General features: G+C 38.7%; 2 protein-coding genes and 1 long non-coding RNA gene across 5 annotated transcripts in view; 1 reads left to right on the top strand and 2 right to left on the bottom strand.

Moving 5' to 3' along the window:
• The first annotated feature begins 86 nt into the window (after positions 1-86).
• Positions 87-6,925, top strand: LOC115351485 (L-lactate dehydrogenase A chain). 2 transcript variants are annotated; one of them, XM_030038213.2, is made up of 8 exons: positions 87-222; positions 1,837-1,971; positions 2,717-2,834; positions 3,584-3,757; positions 4,229-4,402; positions 5,250-5,367; positions 5,789-5,912; positions 6,094-6,925. In XM_030038213.2, exons 2-8 carry the CDS (start codon positions 1,846-1,848, stop codon positions 6,256-6,258), a joined length of 999 nt encoding a protein of 332 aa, XP_029894073.1. In that variant the 5' UTR covers positions 87-222; positions 1,837-1,845; the 3' UTR covers positions 6,259-6,925. The 2 variants fall into 2 exon arrangements, with proteins under 2 accessions (XP_029894073.1, XP_029894074.1); XM_030038214.2 differs by having other exon boundaries at positions 102-222; positions 1,840-1,971.
• LOC121233876 lies at positions 2,152-2,777 on the bottom strand. Its single transcript, XR_005934175.1, has 2 exons — positions 2,694-2,777; positions 2,152-2,426 (listed from the first exon to the last, which is right to left on the bottom strand). It is a non-coding gene; the product is annotated as an uncharacterized LOC121233876 (long non-coding RNA).
• TSG101 (tumor susceptibility 101) overlaps positions 6,771-19,784 on the bottom strand; it is a 23,890-nt gene continuing 10,876 nt past the window's right edge. Inside the window, exons 6-11 of one of the 2 annotated variants that reach the window (XR_005934173.1) lie at positions 19,620-19,686; positions 17,769-17,863; positions 11,784-11,986; positions 10,067-10,306; positions 7,660-8,900; positions 6,771-7,336 (exon numbers count right to left, since the gene is read on the bottom strand). Coding sequence is in view for 1 of the 2 variants with exons in the window: in XM_030038212.2 (XP_029894072.1) it covers positions 8,811-8,900; positions 10,067-10,306; positions 11,784-11,986; positions 17,769-17,860; positions 19,620-19,686 (692 nt within the window). In the remaining variant the exon portion in view is untranslated. Of the gene's footprint in view, positions 7,337-7,659; positions 8,901-10,066; positions 10,307-11,783; positions 11,987-17,768; positions 17,864-19,619; positions 19,687-19,784 lie in introns of those variants that run through there. The other variant, XM_030038212.2, reaches the window with a different exon arrangement.

Below are 19,784 nucleotides of genomic sequence, written 5' to 3'. Positions count from 1 at the left end.
GAAGGTTACCGTCCGCTCCCCCGCCCCCCCCCCCCCCTTTCCCTCCTCCCGCACCGGCCCGGTACAACTTCCCCCTCCTCTCCACCCCGACGTGTCGGCGGGCACGTCCTCCACCGTGGCGACCCGCCCGCCTCACGTCAGCCGCCCGGCCCCTACTTAAGGCGGAGGCCGCCTCCCCTCCCCGCCGTTACAGCCGCCGCCGTGCTTGCTTGAGGACGCTCGGTAGGTCCCTTCGCGGGTTGGGGGAGGGAGGGGGTGGGCGTCGCTGGCCACCAGCCCCGGGGGGGGGACTCGGTCGAGCGGGCGGCGCCGAGCGGACGGTAGTCCGCTCGGCGCCGCCCGCTCGACCGAGTCCCCCCCCCCCGCCTGGGTCGAGGAGCTGCCGGGCACAGCCCTGGACTTGAGCCCGCCGCCGCGTTGGGTGCGGTGTGGAGAGGCACCGCGCCCTGCTCGGCCGCCTTGTGCAACCGGCGTGATTTCCTCACAACCCCTCCTCCTCCTTGAGACTCCTGCGTGCTTCCCCCCCCCCCCCCCCCCCCCCCGCCAACTTTAGCCTGTGTGAATTAATGTGGCCGCAGGGAGCTGCCTGTTGGGAAGGGTGCTGGGAGTGACCCTGCAAAGGGCTGTGAGGATGGGCTCAGGGCTGCGTTTGGAAAGAGAGCATTTAATATACCACCCCGGCTGCTGGCTTTCCCCTAACCTGCTTCTTTCAGGGGAATAGCACTCTGGAAACAAAAATTTTGAGTATGAAGTGTAACTGAGAAATGCTGGAGCGGGCGCTCCTCACCAGCCCGGTGCATTGAAGTGCTTATAGTGCAAAGGGAGAACTTGGCACATGGAGATAGTGTGCGCTATACTGGGCCACGCTTAGGAGACTACTGCGAGTGAAGACTGACATATCTTGGTTAACTTTTTCTAAATATGGGCACTGCTGGCTTCCTGTCCCTCCTCCCCTCCCAACCTCACAGCCCTTATGTGCTCTGCCAACGCTGCCTGGCCTTTCCTGCTCTGAACGAGTTGCTGCCTGTTTAGCACTAACTTTAAAGTCACGTTGCGTCTATACTTGCATCCATCTGCAAGGCTGCCCCTGCCTCGGGCTCTTCGGGCAAGGCAGAAGTGTGCGGCACCACCTGGGAAAGCATGGTATTGGCTTCTGCTGGGACTCCGGTGTGAAAGCACCATACTCCATCATCATCGTGGCATTTCAGTACAGCTGTGGCTGTCAGATCAGAAGCCATATAACCAGGCTGCCATGTAGCTGGTAGCTAAAAAAAGTGAGGGCAGGAGAGGTGGTAACACCAGACTCTAGACATCTTAATTCAAAACTATGCAATTTCACTTTAAAACAAATCCATGAAGTCAACTTTGAGGATTACACACTGTGCTTAAGAAGGGCTTCCCTAAGTGTTGTACAACTTCAGCTCTGGAAAGGCTTCAGGGCACAGAGTACCAGTTTTTCAGGGCAGTAGAATGGAGATTGCCAGATCATGCTGTGCTTAGAAGTACTAAAATGGCGTCCTTTACCTAAATCTAATATGGATGGTCATTTAGAACATTCTACTAATGCTGCTGGAGTGCCACCCAGCTATATAATCAACGGTTCTCAGACTGTATTTGAGGGAAGGCTATAGCAAGCTTAAACAGTGCATTGTCATCAATAATTCAGTTTTTTAATCATTTTGCTGCATACAGGCAGTACTGCCAGATGTTTTAGGCAGGTGATTTATATCCATTTTCTTATCATCCTGGAATAAAGTCAGTCTTGCTTGATAGAAATATTCTGGTGTTAGTAAAAGCTCCAAAGCCTGGAGAAATAATCTGTTGCTTTCCTTGCAGCAGTGCACCATGTCTGTCAAGGATCAGCTCATCCACAATGTTCACAAACAGGAGCAGAGTCATGCCCACAATAAGATCAGTGTGGTTGGTGTGGGTGCAGTTGGTATGGCCTGTGCTATCAGCATCCTGATGAAGGTAAGTGTCACGCTTGGGATGAAGCAGCACAGTTGCGACTACTTGAGGCCTAAAAGAGGGACAAAATTAATCTCCCTTATTAGACTAATTGAGCTAGCACATAAGATGAACTTTTGGTTGTCCATTCTTTTCTTCGGGCCTGAAATGAAGCAGCAGTCTTCGAGCAAGAGAACAAATAGCTGTAGTTCTTGTAAACCCAAGTTTATCCCAGTATCAGATAGAACATGCTCTGTGTATCATTTTGAGTTGAGAGCTGCATTTACCTTTGAATGACTTCCAGAATCCCTTCTCAGAACTGAGGCATCACTTTGTCTGAAGCAAAAGAGAGTGTGGTAGAATAATTCTTTGCAGTGTAGACTGGAAAAAGTGGTCCTAGACACTCTGAATGACTTGTCCTCTGCATTGCATTATTATATTGAAAATGCTGTGTTTAACATCAGGCTTGCTTTTCTTAACTGTAAAATAGGTTTTTTATGAACAGCTATTAAATTATTCTTTATCATTGTTATGCTAAATTGTACAACTATTCCACACAGAATGTGGATATGAAAAGTACAAAACTAACTCAATAAAGTGGATATCCCGAAGACTTAATTTAAGTACTCTGCTTGGGAACAAGTAAAGTGATACAGATAAGCAAAATTGCTTAAATAGATCACTGCTTTTAAAACACTTGTAACTTCACAAATCAGGTACTTTGAGCAAAGAGGCAATAAACTTACTATTTAATCTTGGTCTCTTGTAGGACTTAGCTGATGAACTTGCCCTTGTTGATGTTGTGGAAGACAAGCTCAGAGGAGAGATGCTAGATCTCCAGCATGGCAGCCTCTTCCTTAGAACACCAAAGATCGTCTCTGGCAAAGGCAAGTATTTGGCTCTAATGTGCTTGTTGTTTCCAAGTGGAGGTAGCCACTTCAGATCTCAAATTGGTCATCCAAGTCTAGCACTTAGCCTGTCCTCCTAATTGTTTGGAGGAAAGCTCACTTCACTTCTGCTCAGCTGACATTGTTTCATATACCTTGTTAAGGCCGGTCCAACTAGGAATCCTCTGTTCCAGAGTTCATCGCTTAGTATAGAAAGAATAATTTCTCAAGTACTCCTGCACCTTTGAGAATTTTATTTCACAGCCAGTTAGCCTGGAATGTGTTACTGCTTCTTGGCTATAAATATCTGACAGCTTTACATTTAGTGGCAACCTGACTAGGGCAAATGCTAGTCATCTCATACCTTAGTTAATGTGCAGCTCCAGTGGCCACAGGTAGTAGGTTATAAAGGCAGAGCCTTCTTCCTTTTCTACAAAGCACTGGCACTGGATGCCATACCGACAGCTACCCCATACCCATCTGTGCCTGAGAAGTATGTAATACCATTGCCCAATTCTAGATGTTAAAATTCTGACATGCCCTTAAGGTTGCCACTTGTGGCAATGAACCACAGTCTTAAAAAAAACCCTTAACTTTCTAGAGAAGCAAAGTCTAGGGTAACAATTACTAGGAGAATTTCAGCACCTTCCAACTTTAGAATTTTAGATATCAATACTGAAAGGAACTGAGAACTCCTGTTCTGAACCGTGTAGAAAGAGGTCATGTTTGACACAGCCTTTTGTTTGCAGATTACAGTGTCACTGCACACTCCAAGCTGGTCATTGTCACTGCTGGTGCCCGTCAGCAAGAAGGAGAGAGCCGCCTTAACTTGGTTCAGCGCAACGTGAATATCTTCAAATTCATCATTCCCAATGTTGTTAAATACAGTCCTGACTGCAAGCTGCTTATTGTCTCAAACCCAGGTTTGTCTTGTGTTGCCTTAACAAGAGGATTTGGCTTAGAGAACAGTGTTTTTTTCTGTAAGGTGGCATTAGTGTCCTAACATGACCAAGCATAGGCTTTTAGAAAACGCACCACACAACCGCATGGCAAGAAGCGTCATCTTCCCTTTTCACACTCAGCAAGCTGGTCCTCTGAGAAATAAACCAAATTGCCTCCAACTTGGGTATTCAGTTGCCTTTTAAGTGATCTTTAGCACAGGACACAGGAAGGGGCACTGATAATTGCATGCGTAGCAGAAACAGCCTCTCAGTTCTGCCTTTAAAACAGTCATCTTGTTAGCCCACTGCAAGGCCTGGTGATGGGCATTACTTTATTCTCTATTCCACATAACTAGTGTGCAGATAAAATCCTTACAGATGAACGGAAGATACTATTGTAGTTATCAAACTGCTCACAAGTGGCACTTGTTATCCTCCCTGTTCTACTTACAGTGGATATTTTGACCTATGTGGCCTGGAAGATCAGTGGTTTTCCTAAACACCGCGTTATTGGTAGTGGCTGCAATCTGGACTCTGCCCGTTTCCGCCACCTCATGGGAGAAAGACTGGGCATCCATCCTCTGAGCTGCCATGGATGGATTGTTGGAGAGCATGGAGATTCCAGTGGTAAGGTTGAAATCCAGCTGGCTGTTACACAGAACTTTTTCTGATAGTTTGTTTGCAAGAAAAATCTCCAAAAGCTATAGCAAAACATTGCTCAAAAACCTTTGCACTGCAAGCACCTTAAGAATGCAAGTCCTGCTTTAAGTCGTTTGCTGCATAGAGAAACCCTAGATGATCTATATTTGATCTGAGTTACTCTGCTTGGAAAAGGTCATTACTGTAACCTGAGGAGGCTAAAAATTTCTAGGCTAAGTTGTTCCCATAACTCTCCAAAAAAACCAACTGAAGAAGCAAGAGGGTTAAGTTCTCTGCAAGGGACTCCCAAAAATCTGCACTATACCTACTGGTAGTCACTCAGTTGTCTTTACTGGCATCTCTTGATTACTTCAAGATCTATATATAGGAATTGAAGCGCAGAGGGAAGTCTAGAGGACAGGAGAAAGCAACTTTCTCCTTACTTAACCTGTACTTTCTCTAGCAGCACCAGAGCAGTACTGTCTGCTTCCTGACACTCAGGAAGACTCATTTGAAGTAAATTCTTACTTTGAGCAACCTTTGCAAAATACAGAGTTACTGTCATTTTAGTTCATGTTGTCTCAGTGTTTTGCTTTAGTAAAGGTATAGTCAAATGTTGTGACATCATGTATAAAGAAAGATGTTTCTATGCTCCTAGGTTCTCAGCCTGCAATTTAGATTGGTTTCATAGGTCATACTATATTTAAAGTCCTATCTAAATCATAGTGACATGTGTGTTGCAGATTAATCCAACTATATCTTCTGTTAACTGTTAATTTGAGGAGGACAAAACTAAGTTTTCTTGTGAGATAATTTATCTATGTGCAACTCTCAGTACCTGTCTGGAGTGGAGTGAATGTTGCTGGCGTCTCCCTGAAGGCTCTTCATCCAGACTTGGGAACTGATGCAGACAAGGAACACTGGAAGGATGTCCATAAGCAGGTCGTGGACAGGTAAATACTGATTTTTTTTTTTTTTTTTCCCCCCTGTAAGAGCTGTAGTGCCTCTGAACTGCAGTTCTGTATCTGGTTTCATAATACCATAGCCCAAAACAAATGTCAAGATGCAGACATCATAGAACTTGAAATAATATTTTAAGGAATAATGTAGATTTGGCAGAGTTAGCTTTTCATGGTTAGTGAACTTTAAATTAGGAAAGTGCTTTAACTTCCAACTTTCCAGTATAACTGTGGGGAGTAGTGTAAAATGGAAATAGAATTCTTCACTGCTGAGTTCATTTCAGTCCTGTCAGCAAATCAGTCAAGCTTCTGATGTCTCCAAATTGATGAAGGCGCCTCCAAAAGCCCTTCTTAGAAACTTTAAATATTTCAGTTGATACTTCTTGTTTTTTAATGAGTAACTTTGTCTCTGCAGTGCCTATGAGGTCATCAAACTGAAGGGGTACACATCATGGGCTATTGGCCTTTCTGTGGCAGATCTAGCTGAAACTATTATGAAGAATTTGAGGAGAGTGCACCCGATCTCTACAATTGTTAAGGTAAGCAGCCCCTTTTTGCTAACTTTTGTCCTACTGAAAACTAAAAACCTTGGGAATGCTGAAGAGCAGTGATAACTTCCTAGTTCAACTAAATTTAGTTGAGTGTTCCCAATAGGATATTCTATAAAATACATAGACATACACAAATTCTAGCCTAACTATCCCCTTACCTACTTTTCAGGGCATGCATGGAATAAAAGAAGATGTGTTCCTAAGTGTTCCTTGTGTACTGGGCAATAGTGGCATTACTGATGTAGTGAAGATGATCCTAAAACCTGAAGAAGAGGAAAAATTAAGGAAGAGTGCAGATACACTTTGGGGGATCCAGAAGGAACTACAATTTTAAATCTGCTCAAGTAGTTCACTCTTCGCAGTTTAACGGGTTTAGTGGTTTGTCTTACATTGCTCTTTCCAAGTAGGTCAAATCTTTCAATGTATGTATCTCAGCTAGAACACACAAAAAGTTCAAATCTGAACAAATGAGTTTCCTGAAGATAGCATTAAGAGACTATTCTAGGGTTTTCCCTGTTCAGACACCCATGTTCTTAGCCAGAGCTAGATAACTTAGTCTTGTACAGTGAAGTGGTGTGACTGAAATCCAGCACTCAAAGCAGCACTGCCTAGAAAACCCTTTGCCTTTTCCTCATCTTGTTTAATGTTGGTTCAGAACAATAAGTAACTAATGACACAATGTGAAACCAAAGACTATTTTCTTGCAGTTAAAGGATTGTCAAGCCAATTGACCAACCTTCTCTGCTGGCTGAATAGCTTAAATATTTCACTGTTGGTAGGTCCAAATGTATTTTCCTAACAGTGCTTTAGAATTTTTGTGTATACAGTTGTTTGTTTTTTTTTTTGAGAGAACCTTATTTTTGTGTACTATATCAGCCTAGGTATGAGTTTGTTTCCTGAGCATGTTTAAAAAACATTAAGGTTTCTGTATACCACAATCAGTGACTGTCCAACTCCAGTTGTAGTACCAGCTCCAACACCAAATAAACCACAAACTGTTACTTCTTTCTCCTTGTTTTTCTTTATAGGGCTCTGTCTCTAAAATGCAGCTCCACTTGCACCCATCTAAATCAAACAATTTCTTCAGTCACACTAACTCAAACCTCACCTATGTAATAAGGTTATGTGTGCAGCTACTGTTTTAGGCCCCAGATATTTAGGTAGTATACAGTCTCAAGGGAGGAATGAAATACTTCTGTTTTTTAAGTACTCAGAAGTTAAGCTTGATGCCTCTAATAACGCAGAGAAACAGGCTCTACTGCCATTGCTAGAGTGGAGAAGCAATGCAACAAAAGGAAGTGTCTTCCTTACCTGTACACACAAAAATGCATGTAGGAAGAAATCTTTCCACATCCAAGTACTTGACATCCATAAAAAGTCAACTTGCTGCTAAGCACAGAAAAGCATCTCCTCTGGAATAGCAGCCACACATAGAAACAGTGACCAAAGTTACTCCTCAAAGCAAGTTAGACAAGGAAGAACTAACTATCTTCTGTCATTAATATTTTAAAACAATATACCTCATTACAATGACGAGGGAAAGGTCTTATTCTTATCTTTTTCTAACATTAGGACACAGTATGTAGCTTAACACAGAAATTGATCACCAGATTAAGTCCAGGGTAGATTTTTAATATGGACTGCAGCTGGTGATACTTCTCAGAACAAAGTATTTCATAATAAGCTGAAAGTGCTCATGAAGCAACTTTAGTAACCAAGGAAAAGCTGTAGCTACTGTACTGCTTTCTCTTCTATCCACGTGACAAAAATAGCACCTGGAAAGACAGCACATAGCAATAGTGACTATGAATTGTCATGTTTTATACCAATGACAGAAAGATAGTATGAAGGCATTTTCAAAGCTTTCAGAAGATCCACAGGACTTGACTGACTGACTTCTTACCATTTTTGTTTCATGAAGTCTCACCCAGCTTTTTAATATGAACTCCAGCCTCCTCAGATCCAATGGTAACATCAAAAGCCTTAAGACGAACACTCAGTTTTGAGCCACACTGATTACTGCACCAAGACCAAGAAACATCGGTTTTCAAGCTAGCTTTGCAAAGGCAGTCTACAAAAGCAAATGGAGAAGGACAGCAGCACCATGAATCCCTACAGCACTCCCAACTGGGAGATGCTCTGTACAACATACCCTCTTTTGCAGACAGTGCAGTGTTTAACCACTACGCTTGTCACTACAAGCTCTGTCCAATGCTTCCTGTGGCGTTCTGGTGTGTAGTGTTTTCTGCCTGGCAGGTAGTGCAACACCAAATGTAGCAGCCTGTCTTTTGCCTAGCATTTTCTAGTGGAAAAATGCAGTATACATCAAGGCTTCTTAAGACACCATAAGGTATACTCCACTATGACCATGATCTAAGAGTAGAACAGGCAAGTCAATGTAACAGTTGCTAGGCTCACTTCAAGAAAACAATCCTTGGATGTCAACAGCTAGGTCAAACAGCAGGGCCTTGAAATTCTGAGTTTTCAGTCTTTGGTCATAACAAAGGTTAGTTACACCAAAACATGAATTCTTCCAGTTCGGGACACTGAAAAGTCTTCCAAATCTCAGAAGTCAAAGTTTGGTTAAGCTGACACTGCATAAGCCAGGCCTGTTTGTAAAGCAAGCACATCATACACAGTTCTGTAGAGGAAGAAAATATGCAACAAGTTTTATTCAGCGTAAGTCCACCAGCACAAAGATTACAGGAGATAGAAAGTGCATTAATAAAAGCTAGTCTTTACCAAAAAGAAAATATATTATTGATTCAAAATATCTTACACTTGAATGATGTAATAACTTATTCTGGGCACCTACTGATTAAGAGAAATATTAAGAGAATCGCTGTTTCATAAGGAAATCTAACCTCCCAGTTAAAGTCTGAGAATTTAGTAGAGATCACTGAGTCCAGCAGTCTTCCTTGCTTTCTGCATTAATGCCCTCAGCTGGAACTGCTTGCGAGACAGAAGACGTACATGCTGCAGACAGAAAAGAAGAAGAACAGCTGGCTATTGGCAAAGCTTTGATATGATCTTAATTATATTGCAATTCAAATTTTCAAAGCATGACACATTCCATGACCCAAACAGGATGTTAGTTTTTTGGAAACACTAAATGCATTAGTCTACTAAATGGCATTTTCTTGGCTTAAAATGACCTGCAGATAGCTGCCAAATGCAATCACTATAGTATATTTTTTGTGATTTTAATTATTAACTCTGCACATATTCTTATCAAAGAGAAAAGTAGTAAGATGTACTCCAAGGTGAAGTCAGATGAATGCACTTCCCATGGGGCAGAGAACAGTTCTTTTAACAGCAGATAACCAGAACTAGCAAGCTACATAAGGAGGAAATAATATGTCTCTAAGTACTGCATTGTACATAAAAGCAAAGCTTAAGTGGTAACTTGGGGTGAACCTCAACTGTTAGAAAAAGGAAGGACTGGTAACTCTTCTTACCCAGTGGCCCCACTACAGACTATTAACACTTCTGCACACTAATCCTTCCAGATTCAATGGCAACATTAATTACTCTGACATATACATTTTGTGTAGTTTTATTCCACGTTAAAAAGTGTTTTTAATCTTTTCAAAATAAAAACAGATCTGTTTTTATTTCATGTGCCATCAACATGCACATAAGTTCAAAACAAAGGAAGATTATTAGGTCAGACATCATGAAAACTTTCAGCATTAAGGACAGCAAAGGGAACAAATTGTCTAAGAGAGTCTCTGCTAGAGACACAAAACTAGCTGGCTTTCCTCCCCCCCCCAATTCTAACACTCTACTGGCTGCCTCAGCACAGGCATCCATAGACTGCAAGCGAAAAGCTGTCTGAATATTCCCATCACCCTTAAAGTTAGTTTCTCCAGAACTAGGATGCAAGCCCAATGGAAAGCTTATGCTGACATTGTTGCACCCTAATGATGACTTCCTATCTACAATGCTTTTAAAGTTGGTCTTTTATCTTAATTCTGAAATTCCTCTTCTAAAATTTATGTTTGAACATGTAAGTATTCCTGTTCTTACAGGATCCTCTTCAGTGAAGAAATCACTAACATTAATAAGCTGAACAAAAGAGTTTGAAGTATTATTTAAACATATTTAAAATGCACATCTTAAAAACATCCCAAGAAACCTACCTTTAAAAAGACATCTAGATCTATCACTCCACGTCTCAATGCTTCCCCAAGGTAGAAGATGGTGTCTTCAATTGCATTTTCCTCTGCATATAAGTTCAGGATCTGCTTGTAAAGTGGTGCTGTAGGAATAATAACTTCATCTATGTCATTATTTTCTGACTGACTTTCCATCTTCTCTAAGGCAGAACTGAGCTCCTCATCCTTCTTCTTGAGAAGTTCAATGTTCTTGTCAACTTCAGCCTAAAAACAATTAAGATGTTTATTTCTTAGGTCTCAAGAGCTGAATGTCTTCTTGCGATACAACTGTCAAGATGAAAGATTTTTAGACATGCCAGTTGATTCTTTACTTCTCTACTCATCTCTATTATGATTTTCACAAAAGAAAGAGCTACCAATCTATAGATTTCGGATTCTTTCATTTTAAAAAAGTAAAGACTGTTTTAGATAATGTCAATCCATTACCAATTTGTAATTGTAGAGAAGGCATGCTAACAGTCTAAGTATTTTGAAGGTGCCACGTAAGGAAAAATAACCCTTTAAACTAGCTAAAGATAATAAAAGCAAAGCCAAAATAATTATTTTCTTTGGAAATGTGTCTTTTGGAGTAAGTTCCTGTGTAAGTTTGCTGAGCGTGGATCAAACAAACACTTAACTGTATTGACAGGAAACAAAATATGCTGGCTTTACCCACTAATGGTAACTAATTTAACTGCATCTGTACGAGATGTACCTCTTTTTGCTACTTTTGAATTTGCCTCCTGATATTTTTGATGTCCCACAGCTAACACACTGGAATAGACTGTACACCACTGTGTTTTTCCTCACATTACTCAAAGCCGTACAGACTATTATATTCCACTTTCTCTGGTCCCACTGTCTTTTTTCCAGACTTAAGTCCTAGCTTACTTAGTCATGTTTCATACAGAAGCTGTCTGATATGCTGGGTCATCCTTCTTGCCTTTGCATCAAACATCTGCAGTTCTGTTATGTCCTTTCCTTCCAAGATAGGAAAGACTAGAATTAAACACAACATTTAAAGTGGGCACATCATAGATTTATACGGTGACATAATGGTATCCCCTGTTCTCTAGTCCTGATTAATAATTTCTAATTATTTTTTTAAACCATATCTGAGCACTGAGCTGGTTTCAGAAACTGCTCATCAATCCCCAAACCTTACTCCCAAGCAGTAATGCAAGGAGAGGAGCAGATGGACTAAGCAGATTATGTCAGGGCTTAATGAAAAACTGCAGGAATTTCTGAGCATAGTGAGTAGGAGAGACTCTTGTCTGGGAAAGGGAAAGTCTGCACATTATACAAGAAGGCTGTGACTAAAATTAGCATCTCTGCACTAAGGCACGAAAATGTTCTCCAGTGCTGCTGTTACACATAATTATCCAGAAACTGAGACACAATTATGAAATAATTTCACACCACTGACATCTTTCACAGGGAGATGGGGAAAAAGAATACTGTTCCTCTACTACTGAACAATGACATTTGTAAGATACATGCAGGACAATGCATCTTATAGTCACTGCTATTTCGGACTTGCTTCAGTCTGAACACATGCACCTCAATTGTGAAAGAGAATATATATTTAAAAAGCAACACACTGGAAGGATTGATATTTCTATCATGCTTAATAATGAATTAATTACATGCTTCTGTTCACTACTAGGACTCAGATACAGAGCAGTGTTTCATCTCAGCTTACCACTTCTTGATCCAGGCGAGTTACCATCTCTTCCAGTTTCTGGTGTCCTTTCTTCAGGTCCTCTTCTGTCCGTTTCAAGGCATTGAGCTCAGCTTGTGCACGATCCATTTCTTCTTTCATCCGCCATCTCAGTTTATCACTGACTGCTGAAATAAGGGAAGCTCGAATGGTATCCTCGCTGATAGTTCCATCTCTACTGGGTCCTGCACAAGAAAATTCATAAGCATAAAATTAACTCTGTTCTGCACTTAAAGACAGTCTGAAAAAAGTGTCTAACTTGCTGTATGTACTTTAGCAATACGAGACAGTAAAATAAACTGGTTTCCATAATAATTTTCAGAAGCAGTGAAGAGACCACAGTGAGATAAAACACATTAAGATGTACACAAGTAAATTTAAGACCATGCATCCATTCATTCACTTTATTATTCTCATATCCACAATCTTCCTTTAAAAATGGGGTGGCCATTTCCCCTGAAGTCTACAATTGTTGTTAGTCTAAGTCCTTTTAAAGAAGAATAAATTTCTGGTAAACTCTACAGGAATTAATGGATACATGTATTCAGCCACAATTAACGTAATGGCTGGGTTGACACTGTGTATTTGCCTATAGGTACTCTGTCTTGAGGCTTGCCAATTACTGGTTTTGGGGATTTTCTTTTCTTTTTATTTTTTTTTTTTAAGATTAATAAAAATAGTTGAACACTAAGCTAACAAAAATAATTTCAATGAAAAAGATCTTAACTGCTGCCCTTTTATATTTATGAAGATCAAATAGCAGGGTCTGTTTAAGTGACAAATTACTGCACAGTATCAAGTGATTAAAAAGCTACAGTATGATCTAGTCTTTCCAATCATTCAGCCATCCTAGGGCACGTATGGGGGGGCAGTAAACAATCAGCATTAATATAGAACATTTGTTATTGAGGTAATCTTACTTTAACAAGCAACATTTACTGAAAGATTATAAAGCTGAGAAAGAAATACTAATCAATCATATTAGCATATGGTTTATAGATATGTTCTAGCAGACTAAGATCAGACGGCAGTCTTTTAGGTACATGTTCAGTGTTATACTGGGCCTACCATCTGTTTTTTAAAACTTCTGCAGCATGGTACTGTAATTGGAGCGGTATTGGGGGGAACATTGTTTATAAAATTAGGCAGTGGCACCCAGGAAGAAGCTGTAAAAATTCTCTCTGGATAAAATAATTCTTTGATGTTAGCTGAATAAAGAGTATTAGTCAAGCATACAGAGATTCTGTGGAATTAGTTATACAATTTAATTCTAACAAAAGTGAGCATAGCTATTTTGGGTAAGTGTAAGACAAAGACGATGACATACAATTTGATGGCAGGTATACCAATTTGCCAGTTTCACTTGGTCCATCGTGCCCAAAAACTCTGGGTAGTGATTTTAGTAGTAATCAAACAAATTACTGACCAATATTGTTCTAGTATTATATAACTAGCTTCTATAAATGATTGATGTTACAATTAAACAGCAACAGAGGCTGTAACTGGGTTAAAACAACAGAGGTTACTACTTTTTTTGATTGTTTTGATTGCTAAGTACAACTTGTAATTTCAGCTTATTAGATCACATTTCCATGCAGCAATACTAGAAAATACAATAGAAGAAAAAAAATTCTCTAATATATTTCATTAGTCCCTCTCCCTCTGAAGCACTAGAAGCTTTCACATTTAAGCCTGAATATTAGCATTGCTTTTGCAAATCAGCCTTTCAATGAGATTACCTAATTTCAAGTCTGTCACTAACACCTTTTTCAATAGAAAGGTAAATCCTTTATGTCTGTTACAGGAAGTGCTGTGTATCTGCAGACCAGGAAACTCAGATTGCTCTAGAAAACGTGAAGTGGCTACTGGTTACAGAATTGTACCCGTATTTATCACAAGCCACTTCAGTCATTCTTCTATGAGAATAACTGGAGTGTCACAGATTCCCCATGCTTGTGCCTCACACCTTTTAGATCAGTGAAATTTCAATTGGCTTGTAACAACTACTAATAAAGCAAATGCCTAAACTTTCCAACTTTTATGGGTGAAATGTAGAGAGATTTGAAGTTCTGTAACTGGAAAGAAAATTTGCAAAAAGAAATTTTACCAGTATATCTTTTTATCCAGAGACAGTTATCAAAACCCCAAAGTTGTCACGGCATTATGTACATCATCTTTCTCAGTACCCTAGATCTCAAAAAATTACAAAGTAAAAAAATATTCATCAAGTCTCTTGTGAATCTTACATAGCTAAAGACAAAACCATTAGCAGATCTTTTGTTTTTCCTCTCCAAAGGTTCAGGAAAGTGTCTCAAGTCAGCTGAAATCCAATCAACCTCTTTACCTTTCTTAATAATCACAGGCCCTCAGAGGAAGCAAAAGTGAACAAGCAACTCAAACCATACATTAATTTTGCCATTTAAACACAGTAGTTCAAACATCGGTATTTTTAGAGTAAATTACACTAAGATGAACAGTGATAAATGTATTTTTGAATACGCTGTTGATAGTTCTCAATAACTAAATTAGTATTAGCTAAAAATAAGATTACAATAATTTTACTACATTTATTCAGGAAAAGGGTGGACTGTTTAGTGAAATTTTGACATTACAGTGTTCTTCGGTTAGGCTGGGTATCTTCCTGATAACCAGCAACAATCCAGAACACAGTTTAAAAATCTAAACTCTGCCTTTAGAAACAAGCATCTGAATGGAAAAATTAACAATTTTCTGTTAGACCATCATTATTGGGGGAAAAAAAAAAAAAAAAAAAAAAAAATCTATTTGGAGCGTCTGTTGGTATTGTTACACTAACAAATGCAAACTGTTCTTGACAGGACTGCACACCTCAGAATCCTTAAAACATCCAGAGGATTTTTTGGACTTCTGCTGCTAACAGAACAAGATTGCATGAATTCATATCTCCTCCCTATGCTTTTTTCTCTATTCCTGTCCACAAAACCTACACTAAGCCAGGCATGTGGAAAAATAAAGCTATGCAAATGACATGAGAGGAACTATGGGTAGATGCACATTATGCTTACCAATACACCAAATTCTTCTAAAATTAAGAAAACATTAGATTTTGTTATGTAAGCACTTTACTTACTTACATACAAATTGCACCAGAATATGTGTATTTTTTTAAAAATAAGCTAATTACTATTGGAAAAACGAGACTGAATTATTAATCAACTGGTGCAAAGATAGCCTTATGAAAACCTAAATGTCCCAACACTTGATCTGATTTACAATTCTGACTTAAGTAATTCACTCTGTTGCCAGTCAACAAGGTAATTTTCAATATTTCATTAACTATCTATTAGAATCAGCAACAGAAGCTGTCAGATGGCACCATGCACACAAACCCAGGAATTCATCATTGCTGCTTCTTATGAAAAGCAGAAAAGAACAGTACTTTGTACACTGAGAAGTAAAACTTAAACCAAGTCAGTCAAACTATCTGGGACAAAGAGTTTATTCACTGTTTAGGACTTCCTGTTTAAGGCAGACAATTGTAAATATACATGTTCCAAATCAAAACAAAAAGGTCTGATTTTACTTCAAGAATAGCATCAGCATGATTTCAGTTACTGTTCACTTTACATAATGAATTATTCTCTAACACAAAGTCAGAACAGTCATCAGTTCTACTTTTTTTTTTTTTCCCCTGATAGCCCTCACTCTGGGAGATTTTATACAAGGCTCACTGTAACAGTAAAGTAGGACAGAGAAAAAAAAATAAAATCACAATACAACTAACACAATGAAAGTTCACATAGAAATGCCAACAGATAGGAAAGAGGTCTTCGAACATATAAAGGATCATTTTAATACAGCTCAATTAGATTTTATGTATCTTCTTAAAGAGCATGAACCCTTAGGATTTTCTGTTACTTCCATAATTAGCCCAGCTTGGGGAAGATTTTATGGCACATAGCCATTAAATCCACAGAGCACTGAAACCTTTAACCTTTTTCAGGGAGAGTCTGGTTTCAGAAGTGACCTTACATAATCATCAAACTAGTAACTGCATCAGAAAGGTAATTAATGGCAGATGATTGAACAGAAAGAAAAACCCTGATTTAAAAAAACAGCTATTATTAAAAACTTAAGCTACTCTGAATGAGTATTTTCATTCAATTCAAACTAAGCTCACTATAGGAAACACCCCACCACCACCCACACAAAACTCTAAAGCACCTGATATGCTCCTAAATAAACTATCACAATACACCATAGCCAAACAATCTGTATAGGAAATAAACATTTTCAGTTTAAAGAAAAAAAAAACAAACACTGTACTATAAGAAAACAAACAGTACTGTCAATACAGTGGACTATTAGAAACATGTTTGCATTACATCTGGCCATGTATAACAGGTGTATGACTTTTACCTAGCTGCATCAAATGAATCAGTCTAATGTTAAATTGCCACTACAAAATCTGACATTACAACATGGTATTAGATGATCTAACTCAGGACTTGAAGAGCCTTCTATAATATCTGGCAGATATTCCACCTCTGTTCATCTTCACTGGGGATGAAAATGAGGGAAAGAACTGAAATAGGACATATCTGCATTTTAAATTAACTCTCTACTACATAAAAGCAAAACTGGATCTGTTTGAGAAAGACGCTGCAGAAAGCCGATGCTCTCTAGAAAGGTTCTTATCACCTCCCTACACAAGGGCCAGTGGAGACCATTAATTCCCAAGGACCCAACTACAGCCCCCCAACACTGAGTACTGGTTGAGCTACTTAAGTGGGACAGCATCTTTTGCATGGTAGACACACATCACCTCAGAGTGGAGATAACCACTGAAATGGTCAACAACTTTCAGAGAAGACTTTTCTAATTCAGAAGGCTGAAAGAACTTGGACACAAAGGATGGGATCAGGCACAAGAAGAATATGAGATACAACTTACTATTGTTTCCAAATTCTGTAACAACAGAACAACTCCTCAAATATTTTAAGAGTAAAATAGAAGCATCTACCTTCCCTTGCCAAGCTGTGAACTTGCTTTGTCCCCATGTGTGTGAATTAAAATTTCAAAACACACAGCTCTGGAGGGAAGAGTGTGTGTAAATAACTGGGAGTTCACACATTAAATGAAGAACCTATGGAGGCACTTTTACATCGTGGCGCAAGAGACTACAAATGATTGATATTCTGAAAAAGGTCACAAACAAATCTATGTCCTTAGCACATAACTGCTCCAAAAGGACTATCATCCAATTAGAAAGTTACTGCACCAGCTTCCTACTTAACTAGATGACCTTTATCACTGGTTCTCAATCTGTTACACATACACTAAAGGTGAGGTGCAGAGCAGAAACCAAGCTAGTGTATTTTGCCAGCAAAGGGCCAGGGAGCAGCAAATTGGAAAAGATACACGTTAACACCCTACACCTTGCTGCTGAAGGGAAGAAAGAAGGAAATAACAAGTAGAGACTACTAAGAAGCAACAGTGAAGAGGCTGGAGAAGAAACTCAGTAAAAATGAAGCTCATTCCAAATGCATTGGAAACCTCTGCTTTAGATAGCTATGACTTTTGGAGTAAAGAAAGTATAGAATAAACCAATTGAGTCCAGTAGATGACTAAATGAGGACAAAAGCATTGTTATAAACCATGACCACAAACAGAGCAACACACACAATCAAAAGTTACCTACAGTTAAAGGGTGAGAAAGGTAGTTACATGCAGTATTCTTCAAAATAGTCAGAGCACACACAATGCATTGCACAAAACCAGGAATTTATCAAGTTCCTGACTGAATAAAATATACGGCAAAGAACATAAAATGTATTTTATTCTTCCTTTGAATAACTTTTTTAATTGAAGATCAATACTTTGGAAGGTCAGATTAAGAACAATACATTCCTCTTTCCATTTTCTTTCTTTACATATCAGTTATAGAGGGAAGCTTCACTTCAGAGTAATCCTTCCAAAGCTACTCACCAACAGTAGTCACAGGAGGCTGAGGAGGGTAGTACTGAACACTAGTGGTTGCTGGAAATGGAACACCACCCGTATAAGGATAGTTTGGGTAGCTGCTGTGACAAAGAAAGATATGCTAATGTTATGTAACTATTTGTAAGATATCATCCATGTATATTATCTTTATATGTCACCATGTTAAACTGTTTTTTACATAATAAAACGTTTAAATTACAGGCTAACTTATACTTTTTCTCTTTTCATGTTCACGTTAACATCTTTCACAATTTAGATTTCTGGTATGATTTAAGATGATACCATTTTATCTGAAACCCTATCTAGTTGTTATTGCCTGGTCAAGCATTTGGATCATTCCAAATTCTCTTCAATCTCTTAATCTTGCCATGCCATTTCCAACTTGCCATACGAAACCCCGAAAGTATCCAAAAGAAATTATTCTAGCTACAAACTCACAAACAGCAATTTCAATTTAATAATTTTTAGTATGAGAATAGTTAACAAGACGACTGCTGAACTGCTTTATGTAAACCTAAAAATATTGTGCAAAATAAGATTGCAAGATGAAACTCCTCCAGAAATTCTCAGCCCTGCTCTGAAGGATGAAGGAAAGCAAAAGTATTCATTTGTCCCTGAAACAATTGCAAGATGACATATGACATGACAGTCTACAAAGCCTTTCTAAAATACATTTACTATCAACTGAAACAAGGACTCAAATTAGTCAGTACTAGACTGACACATACCTGCATACAGCAGAGTATTAACCATGGCTATAAGTAAACAAAAAGGTACAAGAAAACATGTAAAATAAAAAATAAGCATGTCCTGTGCCTCTCCAGATAACTGCAAATTTAAAAGTTCTTAAAACCTTTCTGTTAATTCATAAATTATATTATTTTAAAAACAGTTCTTCTATCATTCATTTTTGTACAAACATTAAGAGCACTTTAAATAAACATGTTCAGGAGCAAACAAATTGCCATAAGAACTTATCAAAATCCCCATTTTTCACTTCTTAAAACATAACACCCCACATTCCTAATGCTTACAGGGTTTTAAATGTTTTAATTTTTTTAAAATCAAAATGTTATATACTACAGCAATTCCTCATATGCTCCTAACACAAAATCAGAACGTAAGGATATTAATAATAAAAAGAATTAGTTATGATGTGAAAAAATGTAGGTACACACTAGGAGGCAGCAATCAGCATCTTACTATTTGCTAAGACAGAACTGCAAGTCTTCTGGAAAAGCTTCATTCCAAACTATTACACAATATACTTAAAAAGTCTTGTTTTGTATTAATAAAAAGCATTTAAAATAATTTGTGCCCTTCAAATTCCTTAGAGTGCTCTGAATTAAGTCCACATTTATGCTGGAGTGAAGGTTTGTATTAATCCAGCAATTGTTTTGTTCAATGTTTTGAGTTGCTAATTACCCCAAACAATACTAACAAAGCTCATGAACAACCCTAACTTGTAGGGGTACATTTCTTTCTGTATCATGTAAACATATCAACGTTATAAAAACTAATCCAATATATGAGTGAAGCAAGATAATATCTGGGAGTTAGGTAATAATTTTCAAAATATATTTATCACCCAGGTATATTGTATTTGAAGCAAGCAACACCAAGAAAGCTAAACCTTTCTCAAACTTTCTTTTGGCTATTGACAAGAATTCAGTCCTCACTTTCACAAAAAACTGCTAACACGATAATTATAAAACAAATATACCACAAGAAAATACAATTAAGACTAGTTACTAGTCTTAATTAATTAAGACTAGTTACTAGTTACATGATAGTAAAACTATCATGAAAGTGATGATGGTTTAAAGGGGTTCTTACCCTGGGTTTGGAGTGCTTCCTGCTGGATAGTTAGATATCCCACCTGGAATGCCCGGCACGTAGGAAGCTAAATAAAGTAATGATTTTGTGTATTTTTACTTTTCAGAAGTTTAATATATATTAAGATCACATATATATTAAGCTGCAGTAAGACGCTTTTGAAAA

This window comes from Aquila chrysaetos, chromosome 16 (genome assembly GCF_900496995.4).
Source record: "Aquila chrysaetos chrysaetos chromosome 16, bAquChr1.4, whole genome shotgun sequence".
Taxonomy (NCBI): domain Eukaryota; kingdom Metazoa; phylum Chordata; class Aves; order Accipitriformes; family Accipitridae; genus Aquila; species Aquila chrysaetos.
The sequence above is the reverse complement of the archived record's forward strand: the minus strand, read 5'-3'. Positions and strand labels throughout refer to the sequence as shown.